This window comes from Ranitomeya imitator, chromosome 6 (genome assembly GCF_032444005.1).
Source record: "Ranitomeya imitator isolate aRanImi1 chromosome 6, aRanImi1.pri, whole genome shotgun sequence".
NCBI lineage: Eukaryota > Metazoa > Chordata > Amphibia > Anura > Dendrobatidae > Ranitomeya > Ranitomeya imitator.
The window spans coordinates 146,384,801-146,405,321 of NC_091287.1; the positions used below are offsets into that span (position 1 = coordinate 146,384,801).

Below are 20,521 nucleotides of genomic sequence, written 5' to 3' on the forward strand. Positions count from 1 at the left end.
AAATGAGGTTTATTGTACTAACAGAAAATGTGCAATCTGCATTCAAACAAAATTTGACAGGTGCATAAGTATGGGCACCCCACCAGAAAAGTGACATTAATATTTAGTAGATCCTCCTTTTGCAAAAATAACAGCCTCTAGTCGCTTCCTGTAGCTTTTAATGAGTTCTTGGATCCTGGATGAAGGTATTTTCAACCATTCCTCTTTACAAAACAATTCCAGTTCAGTTAAAGGGACTCTGTCACCTGAATTTGGGGGGAACAATCTTCAGCCATAGAGGCGAGGTTTTCAGGTGTTTCGATGATGTCGCGGTCACATGAGCGGTCAGGTGACCGGTTACCTGACCGCGACGTCATCAAAGGTCCTTCACTCACTGCATTCCTAAGGAACAGAGGCAGACGCTAGCAGCGCTGTGAGCCAGGGGCCGTCCGAGGGTGAGTATATCCATATTTTTTATTTTTATTCTTTATTTTTTACATGAATATGGATCCCAGGGCCTGAAGGAGAGTCTCCTCTCCTCCAGACCCTGGGAACCACACACCGACATGCAGGATCGCTCCCTGCACACGCCGTACCCGGCGTATAAGACGACCCCCGACTCTTGGGACAATTTTTAGGGGTCAAAAAGTCGTCTTATACGCCGGGAAATACGATAACTGTATGTCCTACTGTATATACCCTTATGTAGACTGCTCCACAACCAGTTGGGATTTGATCTTTATGCTATATTATATGTATTATCCTTTAGTTTGGCTTAAGCACATGCAAATATTTACCAGATTTTTGATCCTGTATGTATCAATTTGATATGTGCTCATTCATTTTGTTATAAGAATTTATTACAGGAAATAAATATATCTTGGTACTGTGTTAGCCAGTAGATAGAAAAATATTTAGAATTGAGAGTCCTCAGTGGTTGATACCTTTTAATGGCTAACTGAAAAGATGGTAACAAATTGCAAGCTTTCGAGACTACACAGGTCTCTTCATCAGGCAAAGACTAAAACAAATTCTGGAGAATCACATATTTATGCACAACAATTTATTATACACTTATCCTCTATATGGTACTATCCAAGATGTTGCTATTAATGATATTGTTCAGCACATTCACTTTATGTACTGGACTACTTAGATATAGCTGCCTCATATATTTTGAATATATCTATTATAGCTATTGTATGAAATCTGGTGTCATGGAGGTTGAGGCTGCATATAGTACTATTGCAATGATGCATTTAACATTTTATATATACACACCGTGTTCCAAATTATTATGCAAATGATTTTCCTAAATCATGCAACTCGGATATTCCTAAATGGTCAGTGCAAATGACAGTTAGTCTAATAAACGTCATCACCCATTAGAGTATACATCGAATTTTATTGACCTCCCAATGATAACAGAATAATCTCCAAAATGAATAAAAACTCAAAACGCACAGTTCCAAATTATTAGGCACAGTAGAATTTCTAAACATTTGATATGTTTTAACCTTCGTCCAGCTGAGTAGGTACAATTGTAACTATTCCGTTTTAAAATTGTAATTATTTTTTTTTTCGAAAAGCCGTAGAGGGCTGAAATTTCGTGACATATCTGCAGTTTTGGTCCAGAATATTTTGGCCAAATTTCAATAAAATGTATATGAAGGTACAATTGCACCTCTGCAGCCTGTTAACGTTGTAAAATTATGCAGCCTGACGAAGGTTAAAGAACTGAAAATGCTCATTTGTGGAATTTGCAGCATTAGGAGGTCACATTCACTGAACAAAAAAGCTATTTTACTCCAAAACATCCTAACAGGCCACGTTACATGCTAACATAGGAACCGTTCTTTGATATCACCTTCACAATTCTTGCATTCATTGAACTTGTGCGTTTATGTAGAGTTTCTGCTTGTATTTCTTTGCATGAAGTCAGAATAGCCTCCCAGAGCCGCTGTTTTGATGTGAACTGCCTCCCACCCTCATAGATCTTTTGCTTGATGATACTCCAAAGGTTCTCTATAGGGTTGAGGTCAGGGGAAGATGGTGGCCACACCATGAGTTTATCTCTTTTATGCCCATAGCAGCCAATGACTCAGAAGTATTCTTTGCAGCATGAGATGGTGCATTGTCATGCATGAAGATGATTTTGCTCCTGAAGGCACGTTTCTGCTTTTTATACCATGGAAGAAAGTTGTCAGTCAGAAACTCTATTTACTTTGCAGAGGTCATTTTCACACCTTTAGGAACCTTAAAGCGTCCTACCAGCTGTTTCCCCAATGATCCGGTCCAAAACATGACTCCTCCATCTCCTTGCTGACGTTGCAGCCTTGTTGGGACATGGTGGCCATCCACCAACCATCCACTACTCCATCCATCTGGACCATCCAGGGCTGCTCGACATTCATCAGTAAACAAGACTGTTTGAAAATTAGTCTTCATGTATGTCTGAGCCCACTGCAACCATTTCTGCTTGTGAACACTGTTTAGGGGTGGCTGAATAGTAGGTTTATGCACCACAGCAAACCTTTGAAGGATTCTACACCTTGAGGTTCGAGGGACTCCAGAGGCACTAGCAGCTTCAAATAACTGCTTGCTGCTTTGTAATGGTATTTTTGCAGCTGCTCTCTTAATCCAATGATTTTGTCTGGCACAAACCTTCCTCATTATGCCTTTATCTGCACGAACTCTGTCTGTGCTCTGTTTGTCACAAATCTCTTCACAGTATAATGATCACTCTTAAGTTTTCCTGAAATATCTAATGTTTTCATACCTTGTCCAAGGCATTGCACTATTTAACGCTTTTCAGCAGCAGAGAGATCCTTTTTATTTCCCATATTGCTTAAAACCTGTGGCCTGCTTAATAATGTGGAACATCATTCTTAAGTAGTTTTCCTTTAATTAGAATCACCTGGAAAACTAATTATCACATGTGTTTAAGATTGATTTCAGTGATCCATTGAGCCCTGAGACACAATACCATTCATGAGTTTATTTGAAAAACAAAACAATTAATTCTTTATAACACTTAAATCCAATTTGCATATTAATTTGGAACACCGTGTATTGCCAAATATATGATGCACAAGTATTTTATTTTCTTGTAGGATCATGCTGTCTGCTAAATTGTGACCTTTTTTGCATTTATTGCCTGAGGAATCATGTTGTACTTGTGACTAGCTTTGCCTTTGAGACCAACAGTTTCTCTGGCCTGATTACAGTCTATGATGCTCTGTCCCTTATTATTGTGTACTTCACCACCCCCTCCTTGCCTTTTGGTTTTTATTCCTTTTGGAGATTGGTTTTTATATACATTCTGTGTTAAAAAATTTAAATTTTACTTGATGCGCTCCTGATTCCTATTCTCATTTAAAATATTATCCATGTATAACAACATTATAGCACAGTGGATCCAAGAACATATACATGTGTCCTCGTCACTAAACTACAGAAAGCTGGTCTAATCTAAAGCAATATGAAAATGTGCCAATGTCACAGGGACTCGCATAAGTGAAAATATATTAGAATACACCTCCATAGAGATGTACACAGAGTTATGCAATAATTTCCAAATATTATTAGTGTCTCACTACAAAAACCCAATAAAGATGCTAAAATTAGTTCCGAACCTGAATAAAATAATGATGATAATGCAGTTAGGTATAAATAATGCTAATGCCACAGTACAGCAACATTATACAATAATGCAGATCCAGTTGCAGCTGACCCTTTATAGGCTGAATTCTGTTGCTTAGTTGCATTGATCATACAGTTACATAGTCTTCATAGCTTACCCCAGTGGCACGTGAGCCAGGGGAGGGCCCGGTGCCAGCATCGGCACCAGACCCCCCGCCTGTCATAGCACATCAACTGTATCAGTATCTCAGATGCCGGCATCCCAGATGAGAGAGGGAACGTCACCTGACTCTCTCCCATCATTCCCCCTCTGCGTTTGACATCTCAGTCCAGCGGGCACAATGACGTCACTACATGGCGCCTTGCTGCCCTGAGGATGTGCGGCGCTTCAGAACGCTCGCTGCAGAGACAAGGAGAAGAGGTGAGTATTGTATTGTTTTTAGTTATTTTTTTTTTAAATTGCCGAGGACATTGTGGTGGCCATAATACTGTTTGGAGTACCAAGGGGAGTGCATTGTACTGTATAGAGGACTATAGGGAGTGTACTATATTGTATGGAGGACTATAGGTAGTTCATTATACTATTTGGAGGACTATTAGGAGTGCCTTATACTATATGGATAACTATAAGATGCATTATACTGCATGGAGGACTGTGAGGTGCATTTTACTCTATGGAGGACTATGGGGAGTGCATTATATTATATGGAAGACTATTGAATGCATTATACTGCATGCAGGATTATAGGGTGCATTATACTTTAAGGAGGACTATAAGGAGTGCGTTATACTGTATGGAGGACTATGGGGAGTGCATTATATTATATGAAAGACTATTGAGTGCATTATACTGCATGCAGGATTATAGGGTGCATTATACTTTAAGGAGGACTATAGGGAGTGTGTTATACTGTATGGAGGACTATGGGGTGCATTGTACTGTCTAGACTATGGTCTGTATTATTCTACCTGGAGACCAATGGGGAGTGCATTATACTGTATGGAGGATTATAGGCTGCAGTATACTAAATGGAAGATTATAGGTTTCAGTATACTATATGGAGGACTATGGGTCCAGTACACTATTTGGAGTGCTACGTGGGTGCCATTATAATATTTGGAGGGCTTTGTGGGAACCATTATACTGTATGCAAGCAATCATACAGTGGGAAGGTTTGTATGGGTTGTATCATGCTGTGTGGAGGCCATTATACTGTTTGGAGAGATAGTGGAAGTCATTATACAGTGTGGGGAGGTGTGAGGCCATTATACTGCATGTAGGTCCATTATACTGCATGGAGGGCTGTATGGGTGTCCCAGTTTGGGGATCATACTGTGTTGTGGTCACCATATATTTGCGAAATTGAGGGGGCTACAGTGTAGGTTCATCATACCGTGTGGGTGGAGGGTACTGTTCGGGTATCATACTGTGTTTGCGGGGTACTTTTGTTGGCATCATACTTTATGGGTGCAATGAAAGGGAATCGAGGGCTTCAGAAGCAAAAAAATTACTTTGTAAGGATTGCAAAGTTGTGAAATATGCTGTTCTGTGACCCTTCTGAATATTATTATTGTTTTATTTTTGTTGGGGAATGGGGGCCCCAATTAAAACTTCTGCTATGGGGCTCCATAATTTCTATGTATGACTCTGGCTAACACCGCAACATTACAGTAGATGCGAATCCAAGATCATGTCCTCAACTTGCGTTTCTCTTGAGATCCAGCTCCATCAGGTGTAAAAGCTTGACATGCTCTGTATAGCGCTTCACTCCTCTTTAACTTCTAAATGGCAGTAACACAATTCAGGGAAATCGTCCTGGGGATGCCAAACTATGTATTTTACTGTCTGCTCTGAGGTTTGTGTGTAGATATAAACAGTTTCTGACGTTGAAGAGATATTCAGTGCAGATCCTGGCAGCGAAGGTAAGTAAGTCTACTTTAGGTTAAAAAGACCACAGGAATAAACTAAGAAGGCGAGTGCATTGGAGTGTGGCTACTGAGCACAATGTTTAGGTACTCTAATTTGAATGTTCAAAACTTTTATTTGTGTCATGAAAATGAGGGAATCCAGAAAAAAATCAGAAAGCTTCTTTTATCCTTTGCCTAATTGTTGCATGTTTATACAGATCCATCAATTGGATTATGTGGCAGCACCATCAATTGGATTATGTGGCAGCACACAGAGTTACTGCATTGTGGAATCTCGTATTACATTTATTATTATGGTGTGTTTTTTTTACTTCTTTACAGCCACTAGCAAAGGTAGACCAAGAAACATTGACGGAGCTTGTGAAGCCAAGCATTGACTACGTCCGCCACAAGAAGTTCAGGTCTGGCAATTATCCTTCATCGTTAAGCAATGAAACAGATCGGTTGGTACATTGGTGCCATGGAGCACCAGGAGTCGTACACATGCTTCTTCAGGCCCACAAGGTACACATCACAATGCTGCAATTTCTATAGTCATAAAGTATGCATCTAGTGTATACTTGATTCCCCTGAGGTAGAGTAGAGGATTTTTGTAATCTGTTTGCTACCTTAAAGGGTTGTAAAGGGGGATAATATAAGCTTTACTTACAGTCTTTGTTGTATATTGTGATTGGTGGGGACACCTTTAAGAATAGTGTGGGCCCTTTTAAGGTACCGTCACACTAGACGATATCGCTAGCGATCCGTGACGTTGCAGCGTCCTCGCTAGCGATATCGTCCAGTGTGACAGGCAGCAGCGATCAGGCCCCTGCTGTGCTGTCGCTGGTCGGGGAAGAAAGTCCAGAACTTTATTTGGTCGCTGGACTCCCCGCAGACATCGCTGAATCGGCGTGTGTGACACCGATTCAGCGATGTCTTCACTGGTAACCAGGGTAAACATCGGGTAACTAAGCGCAGGGCCGCGCTTAGTAACCCGATGTTTACCCTGGTTACTATCCTAAAAGTAAAAAAAAACAAACACTACATTCTTACCTACAGCCGTCTGTCCTCCAGCGCTGTGCTCTGCACTCCTCCTGTACTGGCTGTGAGCGTCGGTCAGCCGGAAAGCAGAGCGGTGACGTCACCGCTCTGCTTTCCGGCCGCTGTGCTCACACAGACAGTACAGGAGGAGAGCAGAGCACAGCGCTGGAGGACAGACGGCTGTAGGTAAGTATGTAGTGTTTGTTTTTTTTACTTTTAGGATGGTAACCAGGGTAAACATCGGGTTACTAAGCGCGGCCCTGCGCTTAGTAACCCGATGTTTACCCTGGTTACCGGGGACCTCGGGATCGTTGGTCGCTGGAGAGCGGTCTGTGTGACAGCTCTCCAGCGACCAAACAGCGACGCTGCAGCGATCCGGATCGTTGTCGGTATCGCTGCAGCGTCGCTAAGTGTGACGGTACCTATAGACTCACTTTATCAGGTCCTTGACCACTATAGTTATTAGTACCCTGATTGCTTTCTTTGCAGGGAAGGATAGCAATCGCCAAAAAAAAGGCAATAGTAGTACTATATGTAGACCATAGTAATATGTTTTGTGGCTTAAAGATGACCTGTTATCTCTTGGAAAACTTCATGATGTAGAGAGACCAAAATATAAAATCTTTCTCCAATATTCATATTTAAGAGAGCTATAAAAAAATTCCTGTAAAATGTAGTGATAAAATCTCTGGCCCTTTAAGGGTATGTGCACACGTTCAGGTTTTTTCGCGATAAAAATGCTAGAAAAACTCATTAAAAATGCATACATTATGTATCCTATCATTTAGAATGCATTTTGCATGTTTTGCGCACATGATGCGTTTTTTTCGGCGAAAAAAACGCATCGCTGTAAAAAAAAGCAGCATGTTCATTAATTTTGCGGATTTTCTGTGTTTTTCCCGCTATTCTATGTATTTGGAAAAAAACGCTCAAAAAACACACCAAAACCGGGTCAAAAACGCATGAAAAAACACGAAAAAAAACACATGCGGATTTCTGGCACAAATGTCCAGTTTTTGTCAAGAAAATTTCTGCAAGAAATCCTGACGTGTGCACATACCCTAAAGGGAACCTCACAGGTTTCCCATGCTCCCCGGTTCCCCAGCATTTGTATCTTTTTTTTGTGAACACCCTGGCTAACAAGCCCTTTATTACTTTTGACGCATTAACAGATCTTTAGAAAAAGCATTTCTGAAGTCCATATTTCATATGCAAATTAATCTTTTGACTAGTCGATGGGGCGTTTGTTTCTTCAGGCTAGTCGCCCTACTCAGCATGTCTTCAGGCCCTTGTGGGCATGATTACATGATTTGCAAGAGCTTTTCATACAAGTCATTGTGCCTCAGAATCTGGAAGTACTCTTCCCGGCTTTAGAGTCGCCCTATGCATGTTCAGAAGCTGAAAAGAAACCTGACGTCAACTGATGAGCCAAAGATCAAGCTCCTTCTTTTCATCCGGACACGAAGCATCATAGACATGAAAGTACACGTAATAAAAGGCAACTTCAAATCTCAGAAAGATTATGACAACCTTTGACACACTCAGTAGTAATGAATGTGTCACATGGATTTTTGTCTTTCTACATCAACTAAGGAATGTGCTCCTCGGACCATTTGAGGACATCACAACCATTGACCAGACCTCAATCACAGGAGAATAACACTTTCACACTCCTGATCTATCAACTGTTCCAATATTTATGGCCACAACTGCTTCTCCCCTTCCCATACTGATAGTTCTGCTTCACGTCACTTGTCTTATCTATTGCATTATTCCTGATTTACTAATCTCTAATCTCATATATTTGAGAAAAGTCTTATTTCATCCACTTTCATTTTTTTATATTTTTTTTCCCAACTATTGTAAGTTCTTTTAAAATTTGGTAATATGTCTGATTATTTACCATTTTTTCCATGCATTTTTTTGAAAATCAGAGATTTAAGAAAGCTTTTAAATATATACTTTATTTTGTAATTATAGTAAAATGTTACCACAAATTAAGTTATAGATATTATAAGAAATTCTTGTTGCAGATACACAAAGGTTATAGATATCGAAATAATATTAACTTCATGTTAAATATATGTTGGTTTCTGTGTGTTCTTTTTGTTTTGTTTTTTTTTACTTCTAATTGCACAAAATTTTGGACTTTTTTTAAGCTGTTCAAAGAAGATAAGTACTTGAAAGACGCTGTCGATTGCGGTGATGTTATTTGGCAGAGAGGTCTCCTTAGAAAAGGATATGGCATTTGTCATGGAACTTCAGGGAATGGATATGCCTTCCTATCGCTCTTCCACCACACCCAAGATAAAAAGTATCTCTACAGAGCCTGCAAGGTACGGGGACTTGGGAATTGTACAAGTAGTATCAGAGCCCAGTAATAGAGATTATTATTTTATTATGGACCACCAAGCTATGAGTCTTAAAACACTTAAAAAGAACCTGGCAGCTCATGCATGCTAACCGATACATGGGCTGCATTAATCAGTTACTGGCTGTATGAGTTTAGCCATATGTGTTTAACTCTGAAACATTGCAACCTTTCAGGGAAAAGCATAATTTAATAGCTGAACGGGAGACTAGTCAGACAGGTGGATCTCCAGCGGCTTCTCCCCACCTACTGCCCTTGATTGATATGTCTTGCCCTATACTTGCACTCAGGAAGTGACCAGTCACTCAAAGTAAGAGGGGAGAGAAGCTGCCATAGACCCTACTGCTTGACTAGTCTCCTGCTTGGTTCGGTCCTTGGTGGACATTGAACTATGATTTTCTTTGGAACCCCACAGCATTTCAGAATTAACCGCTTAGTGACGGGGCCAATTTTAATGACCAAGCCCAATTTTTAAAAAATGAGAATTGTCACTTTGTGTTAAAGGGAACTTGTCGCCTGAATTTGGCGGACCGGTTTTCGGTCGTATGGGCGGAGTTTTTGGGTGTTTGATTCACCTTTTCTTTACACGCTTGCTGCATGCTGGCCGCAATATTGGATTGAAGTTCATTCTCTGTCCTCTGTAGTACACGCCTGCGCAAGGGACATGAATATTTTTAACTTTGTTCACTGGTCTCATACACTGCAATATTTGTACTACTGTGCATGAGACCTGTAAATTTTTCGCTGACATAGCCTGTGAGACCCGGCTTATAGCTGGGTCTAACAGGCCACCGCACCCTTAGGCCACATCAGGGTGCCAAGACAATTATCTACACTAGCGATCACGATTACAGATGGTAATAGTGTTTAACCCCCTTTTAACCACTTGGATGCCTCTATTGCAATTGACAAAAGCATTTTAAGGGTTAATGAGCCTCGATCTTCTAAAGCTGTTTGGGACCGATGCCACAGAGTGTCAGTGGTCATACACAGCTGTCACCCGCTGGATTTTCTCCCACGGGTGGGGCACTATTCACTTATTTCTTGCCGCCATTTTAAAATGGTAATGAGGAATAAGGCCCCTTAATGGCCGCCTACGTGAGAGGCTCTGGACTGAGGTCTAAGGGTTAAGGTTTCTCTTGAGGACAGTGACATACCAGCTCTGGCTTGTCAAAGTAAGGAGGCTTACTCGCCGTGCAATGCTCCTCGGGGAAATGTAATATGCAAATTACCTCTTCAGAGAGAAAGAGGACTTGAACTCTATAGCACCACATCAGTTCTCATGCTTCGCACTGACGAGGGCCAACAGACCAAAATACCGTGTCTGCGAATTGAGCTACTGATTTGGCTCTTATCCTAAGTCATATTGCAAGACTCCTTAAAGGGTTGATCGTGACTTGTAGGATCGCTACTTCCAACAGGTGGCGCTATAGAGTTTAAGTCCTCTTTTTCTTTGAACAGGCAATTTGCATATTACACATCCCAGAGGAGCATTGCACGGCAAATAAGCCTCCTTACCTTGACAAGCCAGAGCTGGTTTGTAACTCTCCACAAGGAGAAACCTTACCCCTTAGAACCCATACACAAGAACACTCGTCTCAGCCAAGTGCTCCTGTGTTCTCCGAGAGATCCTTTACCAGACTTGTCTGGATCTCAACGATCCGCCAATGAAATTTCTACAGCTGGATCATGCTTTCCCTTGACATTATCTGTCGGGGAGAGTCGGGAGGACCCTGTACACATTATATGGTTTCGCTAACCAAGAAGGTTTGGCTCGCTATGATCTAATGTGTATGTGGACCCCGAGAATACCAGATATGCTGTGATTGTAAACACTTCTGCATCGCAATCCATAAATTATCAATTCAAGACCAGCACAGCTTGTAGAATTTTTTTCTAATATGAGGTGTGCTTCCATTTTCAATCTTTTGAGACTTTAAGACCTGAGCACCAGAATCCCTGTAGTTTATTTTACATATATATATATATATATATATATATATATATATATATATATATATATATATATATATATATATATATATATATATATATATATATACACAATGCCTACAAGTAGTATTCAACCCCCTGCAGATTTAGCAGGTTTAGTAAGATGCAAATAAGTTAGAGCCTTCAAACTTCAAACAAGAGCAGGATTTATTAACAGATGCATAAATCTTACAAACCAAAAAGTTTTGTTGCTCAGTTAAATTTTTATAAATTTTAAACATAAAAGTGTGGTTCAATTATTATTCAACCCCTAGGTTTAATATTTTGTGGAATAACCTTTGTTTGCAATTACAGCTAATAATCGTCTTTTATAAGACCTGATCAGGCCGGCACAGGTCTCTGGAGTTATCTTGGCCCACTCCTCCATGCAGATCTTCTCCAAGTTATCTAGGTTCTTTGGGTGTCTCATGTGGACTTTAATCTTGAGCTCCTTCCACAAGTTTTCAATTGGGTTAAGGTCAGGAAACTGACTAGGCCACTGCAACACCTTGATTTTTTGCCTCTTGAACCAGGCCTTGGTTTTCTTGGCTGTGTGCTTTGGGTCGTTGTCTTGTTGGAAGATGAAATGACGACCCATCTTAAGATCCTTGATGGAGGAGCGGAGGTTCTTGGCCAAAATCTCCAGGTAGGCCGTGCTATCCATCTTCCCGTGGATGCGGACCAGATGGCCAGGCCCCTTGGCTGAGAAACAGCCCCACAGCATGATGCTGCCACCACCATGCTTAACTGTAGGGATGGTATTCTTGGGGTCGTATGCAGTGCCATCCAGTCTCCAAACGTCACGTGTGTGGTTGGCACCAAAGATCTCGATCTTGGTCTCATCAGACCAGAGAACCTTGAACCAGTCAGTCTCAGAGTCCTCCAAGTGATTATGAGCAAACTGTAGACGAGCCTTGACATGACGCTTTGAAAGTAAAGGTACCTTACGGGCTCGTCTGGAACGGAGACCATTGCGGTGGAGTACGTTACTTATGGTATTGACTGAAACCAATGTCCCCAGTGCCATGAGATCTTCCCGGAGCTCCTTCCTTGTTGTCCTTGGGTTAGCCTTGACTCTTCGGACAAGCCTGGCCTCGGCACAGGAGGAAACTTTCAAAGGCTGTCCAGGCCGTGGAAGGCTAACAGTAGTTCCATAAGCCTTCCACTTCCGGATGATGCTCCCAACAGTGGAGACAGGTAGGCCCAACTCCTTGGAAAGGGGTTTTGTACCCCTTGCCAGCCTTGTGACCCTCCACGATCTGGTCTCTGATGGCCTTGGAATGCTCCTTTGTCTTTCCCATGTTGACCATGTATGAGTGCTGTTCACAAGTTTGGGGAGGGTCTTAAATAGTCAGAAAAGGCTGGAAAAAGAGGTAATTAATCCAAACATATGAAGCTCATTGTTCTTTGTGCCTGAACTACTTCTTAATACTTTAGGGGAACCAAACATAATTCTGGTGGGTTGAGGGGTTGAATAATAAATGACCCTCTGAAAAGACTTTTCACAATTTAAAAAAAAAAATAAACAAAGAAATAACATTCTTTTTTGCTGCAGTGCATTTCACACTTCCAGGCTGATCTACAGTCCAAATGTCACAATGCCAAGTTAATTCCAAATGTGTAAACCTGCTAAATCGGCAGGGGGTTGAATACTACTTGTACGCACTGTATATACACACATATATATTATTGTCTAAGGGGTACTTCTGTCTGTTTGTCTGTAACTTCCTTAACGGAAATCCCGGGTCGCTGATTGGCCGCGACCAATCAGTGATATTGGTGCGGGATTTAAACACCGCTTCACTTTTTACTAAAAACATGTAATGTTAAAAATAATAATAATAAACCAAAAACATTATATTCTCACCTTCCAGCGTCCGCGGCACCCTTTCCCGCTCGTCGCGACGCTCCGGTCCCAAGAATGTATTGTGGCAATGACTCGAGATCACGTAGCGGTCTCGCGAGAAGATGACGTAGCGGTCTCGTGAGACCGCTACATGATCACGGGTTATTGCCACAAAGCATTACTGGGAATGGAGCATCGCGAGGAGCATCGCTAAAGGCCTGAGCTGGATCCGGGGGCCGCCGGAAGGTGAGTATATAACTATTTTTTTATTTTAATTGTTTTTTAACAGGGATATGGTGCCCACACTGCTATATACTACGTGGGCTGTGTTATATACTACGTAGGCTGTGTTATATACTGCGTGGGCTGTGCTATATACTGCATGGGCTGTGTTAAATACTGCGTGGGCTGCGCTATATACTATGTGGGCTGTGTTATATACTGTGTGGCTGTGCAATATACTGAGTGGGCTGTGTTATATACTGTATGGGCTGTGTTATATACTACGTGGGCTGTGCTATATGCTACATACATATTCTAGAATACCCGATGCGTTAGAATCGGGCCACCATCTAGTATTAATATAAGGAAGTACAGTTTTGTGTCGAAACATCAGAGGAGTGGAGTGGTATGGCCTCACCCTTTTTCATGGCCTGAATTTTTCATACGCCCATATACTGGAAGCATGCTCTTATTCCTACAGGTGTGCCCATTCAGAAGAGTGGGCACACCTAGGCAGTAAAGTAATGGTTTCATTTTTTGCCATTGGTCTGAAGGCATATGGGTTGAGTGCCGATGGGGATATGAAGCAGAAAGGGGAATGGATGGATAAAATAATTAACATTCCCAATAAGAATTGACCTGCAGCAGATTGGAAACTGGTTCAAATCTGCAGGGAAAAGCTAAGCAACATTTGCATGAGACTTTAGGAATCTCATTCACTTTGCACTAAGCAATTCTTCTGTTTTTGTTACAAATTTGCTCAGAAAAAATGCAGCAAAATTGCTTCCTTGTAATGCAGTTTTGGAGTTTAAGACCTTGTTCAGATGTCCGTGTTGTACATACGTGTTCTGTGTTTTTCACCTCTACAACACATACCCGTTAAAATGTATAGGGCTGTTCACGTGTCCGTTTTTTTTCCAGCAGCATGGATGAAAAGTTCCAATTCAGACCTACTCATCAAAAACAATGATGACACCAGCACCATTTTTTTTGCAGTTGTGAAAAACACTTGAGCTCTGAATGAGGCCTAACAGGAAAGGGAAACGAGGTGACGATAGGACATAGCAGCTAGTGTGCTAGTTACACAAACCTTGCTGCAAAATAAAGTATGGAGGCAGCTACTATCTACTATGTCTAGGTCTGAAAATTAGTTTGTATAGACCAAGCTTGCTGAAGCGACAGGGATCGCGTGACATAACAATGTCACACAAGCCCAGGAAAACCGGTGCGAACACGCCTGGATCGGTGTCTGGACAGGAGAAGCGAATAAGGTTATGTTCACACTGGGCATTTTTCAGCTGCTTTTTACAGTACTAGCAAAGCCTATGAGATTTCAGTAATCTCATGCACACCATTGTTTTTTTTGTCATTGGGATTTTGTGCTTTGCTGCGTTTTTTAGATAGAGCATGTCGCTTCTTACAGCATTTTTGCAGTGTTTCTGCAGCATTTTTCTCCCATTGACTTGAATGGATGGTGAAAAAACGCTGCAAAAACGCAGGTTAACTTTTTTTGCAGCGTATTTGCTGAAGGAAAGTCAAGGACAGCAGGATGTGACCTCACACTCAGCTCTACTACATCTAGATAGCAGACTGCATTGTTGCATGATGCGACCATACAGCCTGTCATCCGGCAGAGACACTGAGCAGCAGACCCAAACCTCATTTACTTTAATGGGGGGCCTAAACATACAGTGTCTGCCACGCTGTGATATGCATGACAGTGCGGCAAACACCGCTTCTGATCCCTGTCGATTAGACAGGCGCGGTTCCCATACTGTCAAAAAACAGCAAGAGCCAGCAGCTGTGAGGGAAAGTATAAAGTTTACCTCCAGCCAACGCCTGCTGCCGCTAATAACAGTGAAAGCAGGAGCGGATGATGGGAGTAGTCATCAGCTGGCTCCTGCACTGTAAATAAATAATTAAAAAAAAAAAAACCTGCGTGCGTTCCCCGTATTTTTGATAACCAGCCAAGCAAAACTTACAGCTGCGGGCTGCAACTCTCTGCTGTCAGCTTCAGCAAGGCTGATTATCAAGAATAGAGGGATCCCTGTATTGCCGTATTTTTTAATTATTTAAATATATTAAAGAATTTGCGTGCCCCCCCCTCCCCATTTTTGATAACCAGCCTTGCTAAAGCACACAGCTTGGGGCTGGTATTCTCAGGCTGGTAAGGGGCCATGGATATTGGTCCCCCCCAGCCTAAAAATAGCAGCCCGCAGCCGCCCAGAAAAGGCACATCTATTCTGGCGCTTTGCCCAGTTCTTCTCACTTGCCCTGTAGCGATGTGAAGTGGGTTTCATATTTGTGGGGTTGATGTCACCTTTGTATTGTCAGGTGACATCAAGCCCATGGATTACTAATGGAGAGGCGTCCGTAAGACACCTATCCATTACTAATCCTATAGTTGTATGGTAAATAAAGACAAAGCCAGAATAAAGTCTATTATTTGAAATAAAACAAAACTTTTTCTTTTTTATTTAAAAATAGCAAACACAGTTATACTCGCCTAACGCCTAATTCCACTGAATCCCTTGTATTCTGTAATAAAACAAAAATTAAAAACAACAATATCCCTCACCTGTCCGTTGTTCTGTCCCCACGCCGTAATCCATGTCTCAGGAGAAATAGTTTTCAACCTGGACGGTGCCAAGATTCGACCGTCCAGGCTGAGAACCATTGATGAATGAGCTGCTGCGAGCCCACATCAGTAACCAGCGGTGACATTATCGAAGTTAGTGCAAGTCACTGAAGCTGCATTCCCAGCCGGGCTTAACTGCTGTGATCTCGGTGAGATCCCTGCTAGCACCATGAGAAAGTCACTTGGTGCAGAGTCAAGTTCACCCCAGTTCAAATTCCCCGCAGTGAAATTCTTCCGGTGAACTCGCCTCTTCACCTTGCAACTTTCTCACGGTGCTAGTGAGGATCTCACCGAGGTCACCGCAGTTCAGCCCGGCTGGAAACGCAGCCTCAGTGACCTGTGGTAAATTCGATGATGTCACTGCTAGTCACTGACTCTGCTCGCTGCAGCTTATTTCCCAGTGGTTCTCAGCCTGGATGGTTGCATTTTGGCACCGTCCAGCTTGAAAACTGTTTATCCCCCAGACATCGATTATGGCTTGGGACAGAACAACGGACAGGTGATGGATATTGTTGTTTTTTATTTTAATTCTTTTGCAGAGGACAATGACACCACTGGAATGGGCGATGCTTTAAGTATGGTTTAATTAAGATTTATTAAAGGAGTATATGTCTTTCTTTCAGTTAAAGAACTTTACTCTAAGTGTGTGTGTTTTTATTTTTATACAATATGACTATGGGGTTCGTAATGGGGGCATCTTATAGACGCCTCTCTACTACTAACCTCTGGGCTGGAAGTCACAAGACAATACGAAGGTGACAGCAACCCCCCAACTATAACCCCACTTGCCACTGCTACAGGACAAGTGCGAAGAGCGAGACTAAGTGCCAGAATTGGCACATTGGCCTTTTCTGAGGTGGCTGAGAGCTGATGTTTTTAGCCGGGGGGAAATATCCATGGCCCCTTCCTAGGCTATTAATATCAGCAAACAACTATCTGCATAGCCTTTGCTGGTTATTAGTTATAGGGGGACCCTACTTCATTTTTTGGGGGGTCCCCCTATTAATAGCCAATAAAGGCAAGTATACATCTGTGAGCTGATATTAATGGCCTGGGAAGCTCCATGGGTATTACCCCGTTTCCAGGCTATAAACATCTGTCCCTAGCCATCGGCTTTTCCTCTGCTGGTTAAGAAAATTAAACCGGCACTCATGCCATTTTTTTCAGAAAAATAATCTTTTAATAATTAAATACACGTACAGTAAGCTGCACGCACACTGCACTAATTGTGTATGTCACTGACATCTATATATCTATTTATTCTATGTGTATATACTGTATGTAATCCATCTATTCTGTCGGGTCCCGATGTCATTTTACTGTACGCGGCTGCTGAATTGCCGGCTTTTCAAAGGATCTAGAGGTATGGTTCTACAGGAAGTAGTTTTTTTTTTTTTTTCTCTGGTCGAACTCCACTTTAGTAGCATGCACAAAGAGACACAAGTTAGCCCCAAAGATGCATTACAAAAAAGCACCAAAACAGCAGCAACACCGCATCAAAAACGCACCATAACATGCGTTTTAGCTTCTTTCCTACCAAGAAATCAGGTTTTGCTGCAGAAAAAAACACCCAGTGTGAACTTACCTAAGTGTTATTATTTTACTGGTGGCAGACGATGACTCTGAAGGGGTTGTCCGAAACGGTGTCGAGACAGAAGAAAAGTACAAAACTTCTTGGATGAGGGACCTGGGAGTGCTGAAAGTACCGTAATTTGTAATTTTAATGACTGTAAATTAGAGAAAAAAATACTACAATTCCTAATGACTTCAGTACATTTTTTAATTCTGGAGAACCTCTTTAACTTAAAAGAAAAAATTAATGCATATTGATTAATTACAAGGAAATGTCTACATTAAGTTTTTAAGTCTCTCCTTTTTTTGTGCTGTAATGTTAGGATTCGGTAAAATCCTCTTATAGTTGACCTGTGTTTTCTTGGCCCTTAAAGCACCTAGATTCCCAAACTTGTAATGAGTATCTAAATGTTTTGCTGCTCTAAGGTGTTTCATGGCTGCGTGGCCAATGTAAATTGCATCTGAAAGCTCATACACTATATTTTATGATCAAGGAAATAACTCTGTGGGGAAATCCCCGATCCTTCAGGATGCATTTGGGTCTAAAATTTCCCGCTTTAGTAGACAGCTTGTGAAATTGACTTGCATTAACCGGTTCACCGCTAGCACCATACTATTAAAAATGCAAGAGTTTTCCTTCAGGTGCTGTCACTTCAAAGAAGAGGCATCATAAAAAGGCACATGAATAATTTGATGGCGGAGTGCCGGTTGCAGTGTGGATTTATGTATTGTTTCTGTTGTAATGTATTGTTTATTTTATGCCTTTTGATGTATTGCATTTTACATCTGTTTGGTCCTATTTAGGAGTGCCTATGGAAAGGAAAAGTCGTCATTTCCAATTTGTTCATAACATTTCTGTAGGTTCAGTAAGTAATGATGCTTTAACCTTTTCGCTGCCAGTGATCTCTTCAAATTGGACAATATCACGTGTATAAATGAAACCTGAATCCGTAAATAATGCATTGATATTAAACGAAAGCACTAATATGGACACCTGACACTTTATCAAATTGCCACTCAGCACTTTATACTCTTAGTTCTTTATTCATGCAAGAAACCGAATTAAAAAAAAATGCATACAAAATGTAATATCAGTGGTTAAAGAGTGTGAGCCAACTGAAAATTAGATAATCCAAGCCTCCTTAAAATAAAAGTGTAACATGTGCAGAGTCCATACATACCACCTACATTTTATATATCTTTATAAAATCATTAGAACTGGAAACACAAAAAATCTGGCTTTGCATAACAATAATTTTGGAATACCTTTACATATCCCCTTTTTTCTGACATTTTTTCATGATATATTGTACTTTACGTTAATAGTAAATTTAGGTTAATATGTTTTTAAATTTTTTTATAAAAAAAAAACACAGAAATTCTTTAATATATCTGAACTCAAGGCCTCATTCAGATGTCCGGTTTTCTCAAACGTGTTCAATATGTGGTTTCAACATACCCACTATAGTCTATAGAGTTGTTCACATGTCTGTGATTTTTTTTTTTTTTTCGTGTGGACCACTTGTCTTAAAAAAAAAAAAAAAAAAAAAACTCACGGAGGCATGTCTGTTTTTATCAGCGTCATGGATGAAAATATCCCTTAGGCCGGCCTCACACTCAGCGTATAAAAACACGGTCCGCTATTTACGGCCGTAATACGCAGAAAAGTCCCCAAAATAGTGATCCGTATGTCATCCGTAGGCAGGGTGTGTCAGCGTATTTTGCGCATGGCATCCTCTGTATGTAATCCTTATGGCATCCGTACTGCGAGATTTTCTCGCAGGCTTGCAAAACCGACATACGGACATACAATGGATCCATGGGCTCAAATAATCGTAAAAACATATATACTCTCTCTCTCTCTCTCTCTCTCTCTCTCTCTCTCTCTATCTATATATATATATATATATATATATATATATATATATATATATCTATAATATAACGCTGGGAGCGTCACTCTGTCCGAAGCCTTTATAGACTGCGCAAGCGCCGGCGCAGTCTGGGCCTCACAGAGTGACGCTCCCAGGAGATCGCGGTATGCGTAAACACTGAACGCACACCGCGATCTCCACCGGAGAGTCAGGGACCGCCAGGAGGGTAAGTATATTCACCTGTCCCCCGTTCCAGCGCTGCGTGCGGCTCCGTCTCCCGGGTCCTCTGCTGTGACGTTCACAGTTCAGAGGGCGCGATGACGCACTTAATGCACGCGTGCAGCGGTGGAACGGGACAGACAGGTGAGTATAGCAAGTGCTGGGGGCCTGAGCTAGCGGTGATACCGGCACCTGACCCCGCCTGCCCAGGCCCCCAGCACTCGGCGCCCAGCGACCATAGGTGAGTATGGTATTTTTTTTTTTTTATATATGGCAGCAGCATACGGGGCATATACAATGGAGCATCTTATGGGGGGCATATAATACAATGGAGCATCTCATGGGGCCATCAACCATAATGGAGCAGTGTACGGGGGCATATATTATGGAGCATCTTATGGGGGCCATAAACCTTTATGGAGTAGTGTACGGGGGGCATACACACTGGAGCGTCTTATGGGGGCCATAAACCTTTATGGAGCAGTGTACGGGGGGCATACACTATGGAGCATCTTATGGGGGCCATAAACCATAATGGAGCAGTGTACGGGCCATATACTATGGAGCATCTTATGGGGGCCATCAACCATAATGGAGCCGCTTATGGAGCATATGGATGGGAGAAGCAAATTAAAGAATGGTGGCGCAGAATGGGAGCAGCACATGACAGAACGGGGGTGCAGGATGGAAGCAGCACATGACAACAGGGGCACAGGATGGGAGCAGCACATGACAGGATGGGGGTGCAGGATGGGAGCAGCAAATGACAGAATGGAGGCGCAGGATGGGTGCAGAACATGTCAGAATGGAGGCGCAGGATGGGTGCAGCACATGTCAGAATGGGGGAGCAGGATGGGAGCAGCACATGTCACAATGGGGGCGCAGGATGGGAGCAGCACATGACAGAATGGGGCCGCAGGATGGGTGCAACACATGACAGAATGGGGGAGCAAGATGGGTGCAACACATGGTAGGATGGGGGCGCAGGATGGAGCAGCACATGTCAGAATGGGGGTGCAGGATTGGAGCAGCACATGTCAGAATTGGGGCGCAGGATGGGAGCAGCACATGTCAGAATGGGGGCGCAGGATGGGAGCAGCACATGACAGAATGGGGGCGCAGGATGGGTGCAACACATGACAGAATGGGGGCGCAAGATGGGTGCAACACATGGTAGGATGGGGACGCAGGATGGAGCAGCACATGTCAGAATGGGG

At 42.2% G+C, this 20,521-nt stretch overlaps 1 protein-coding gene across 1 annotated transcript in view; it reads left to right on the top strand.

The window, feature by feature from the left end:
• Positions 1 to 20,521, top strand: part of LANCL2 (LanC like glutathione S-transferase 2) — a 79,309-nt gene that overhangs the window by 34,881 nt on the left and 23,907 nt on the right. Inside the window, exons 6-7 of the mRNA XM_069730174.1 lie at positions 5,872 to 6,054; positions 8,730 to 8,906. Coding sequence (XP_069586275.1) covers positions 5,872 to 6,054; positions 8,730 to 8,906 — 360 coding nt within the window. The remainder of the gene's footprint in view (positions 1 to 5,871; positions 6,055 to 8,729; positions 8,907 to 20,521) is intronic.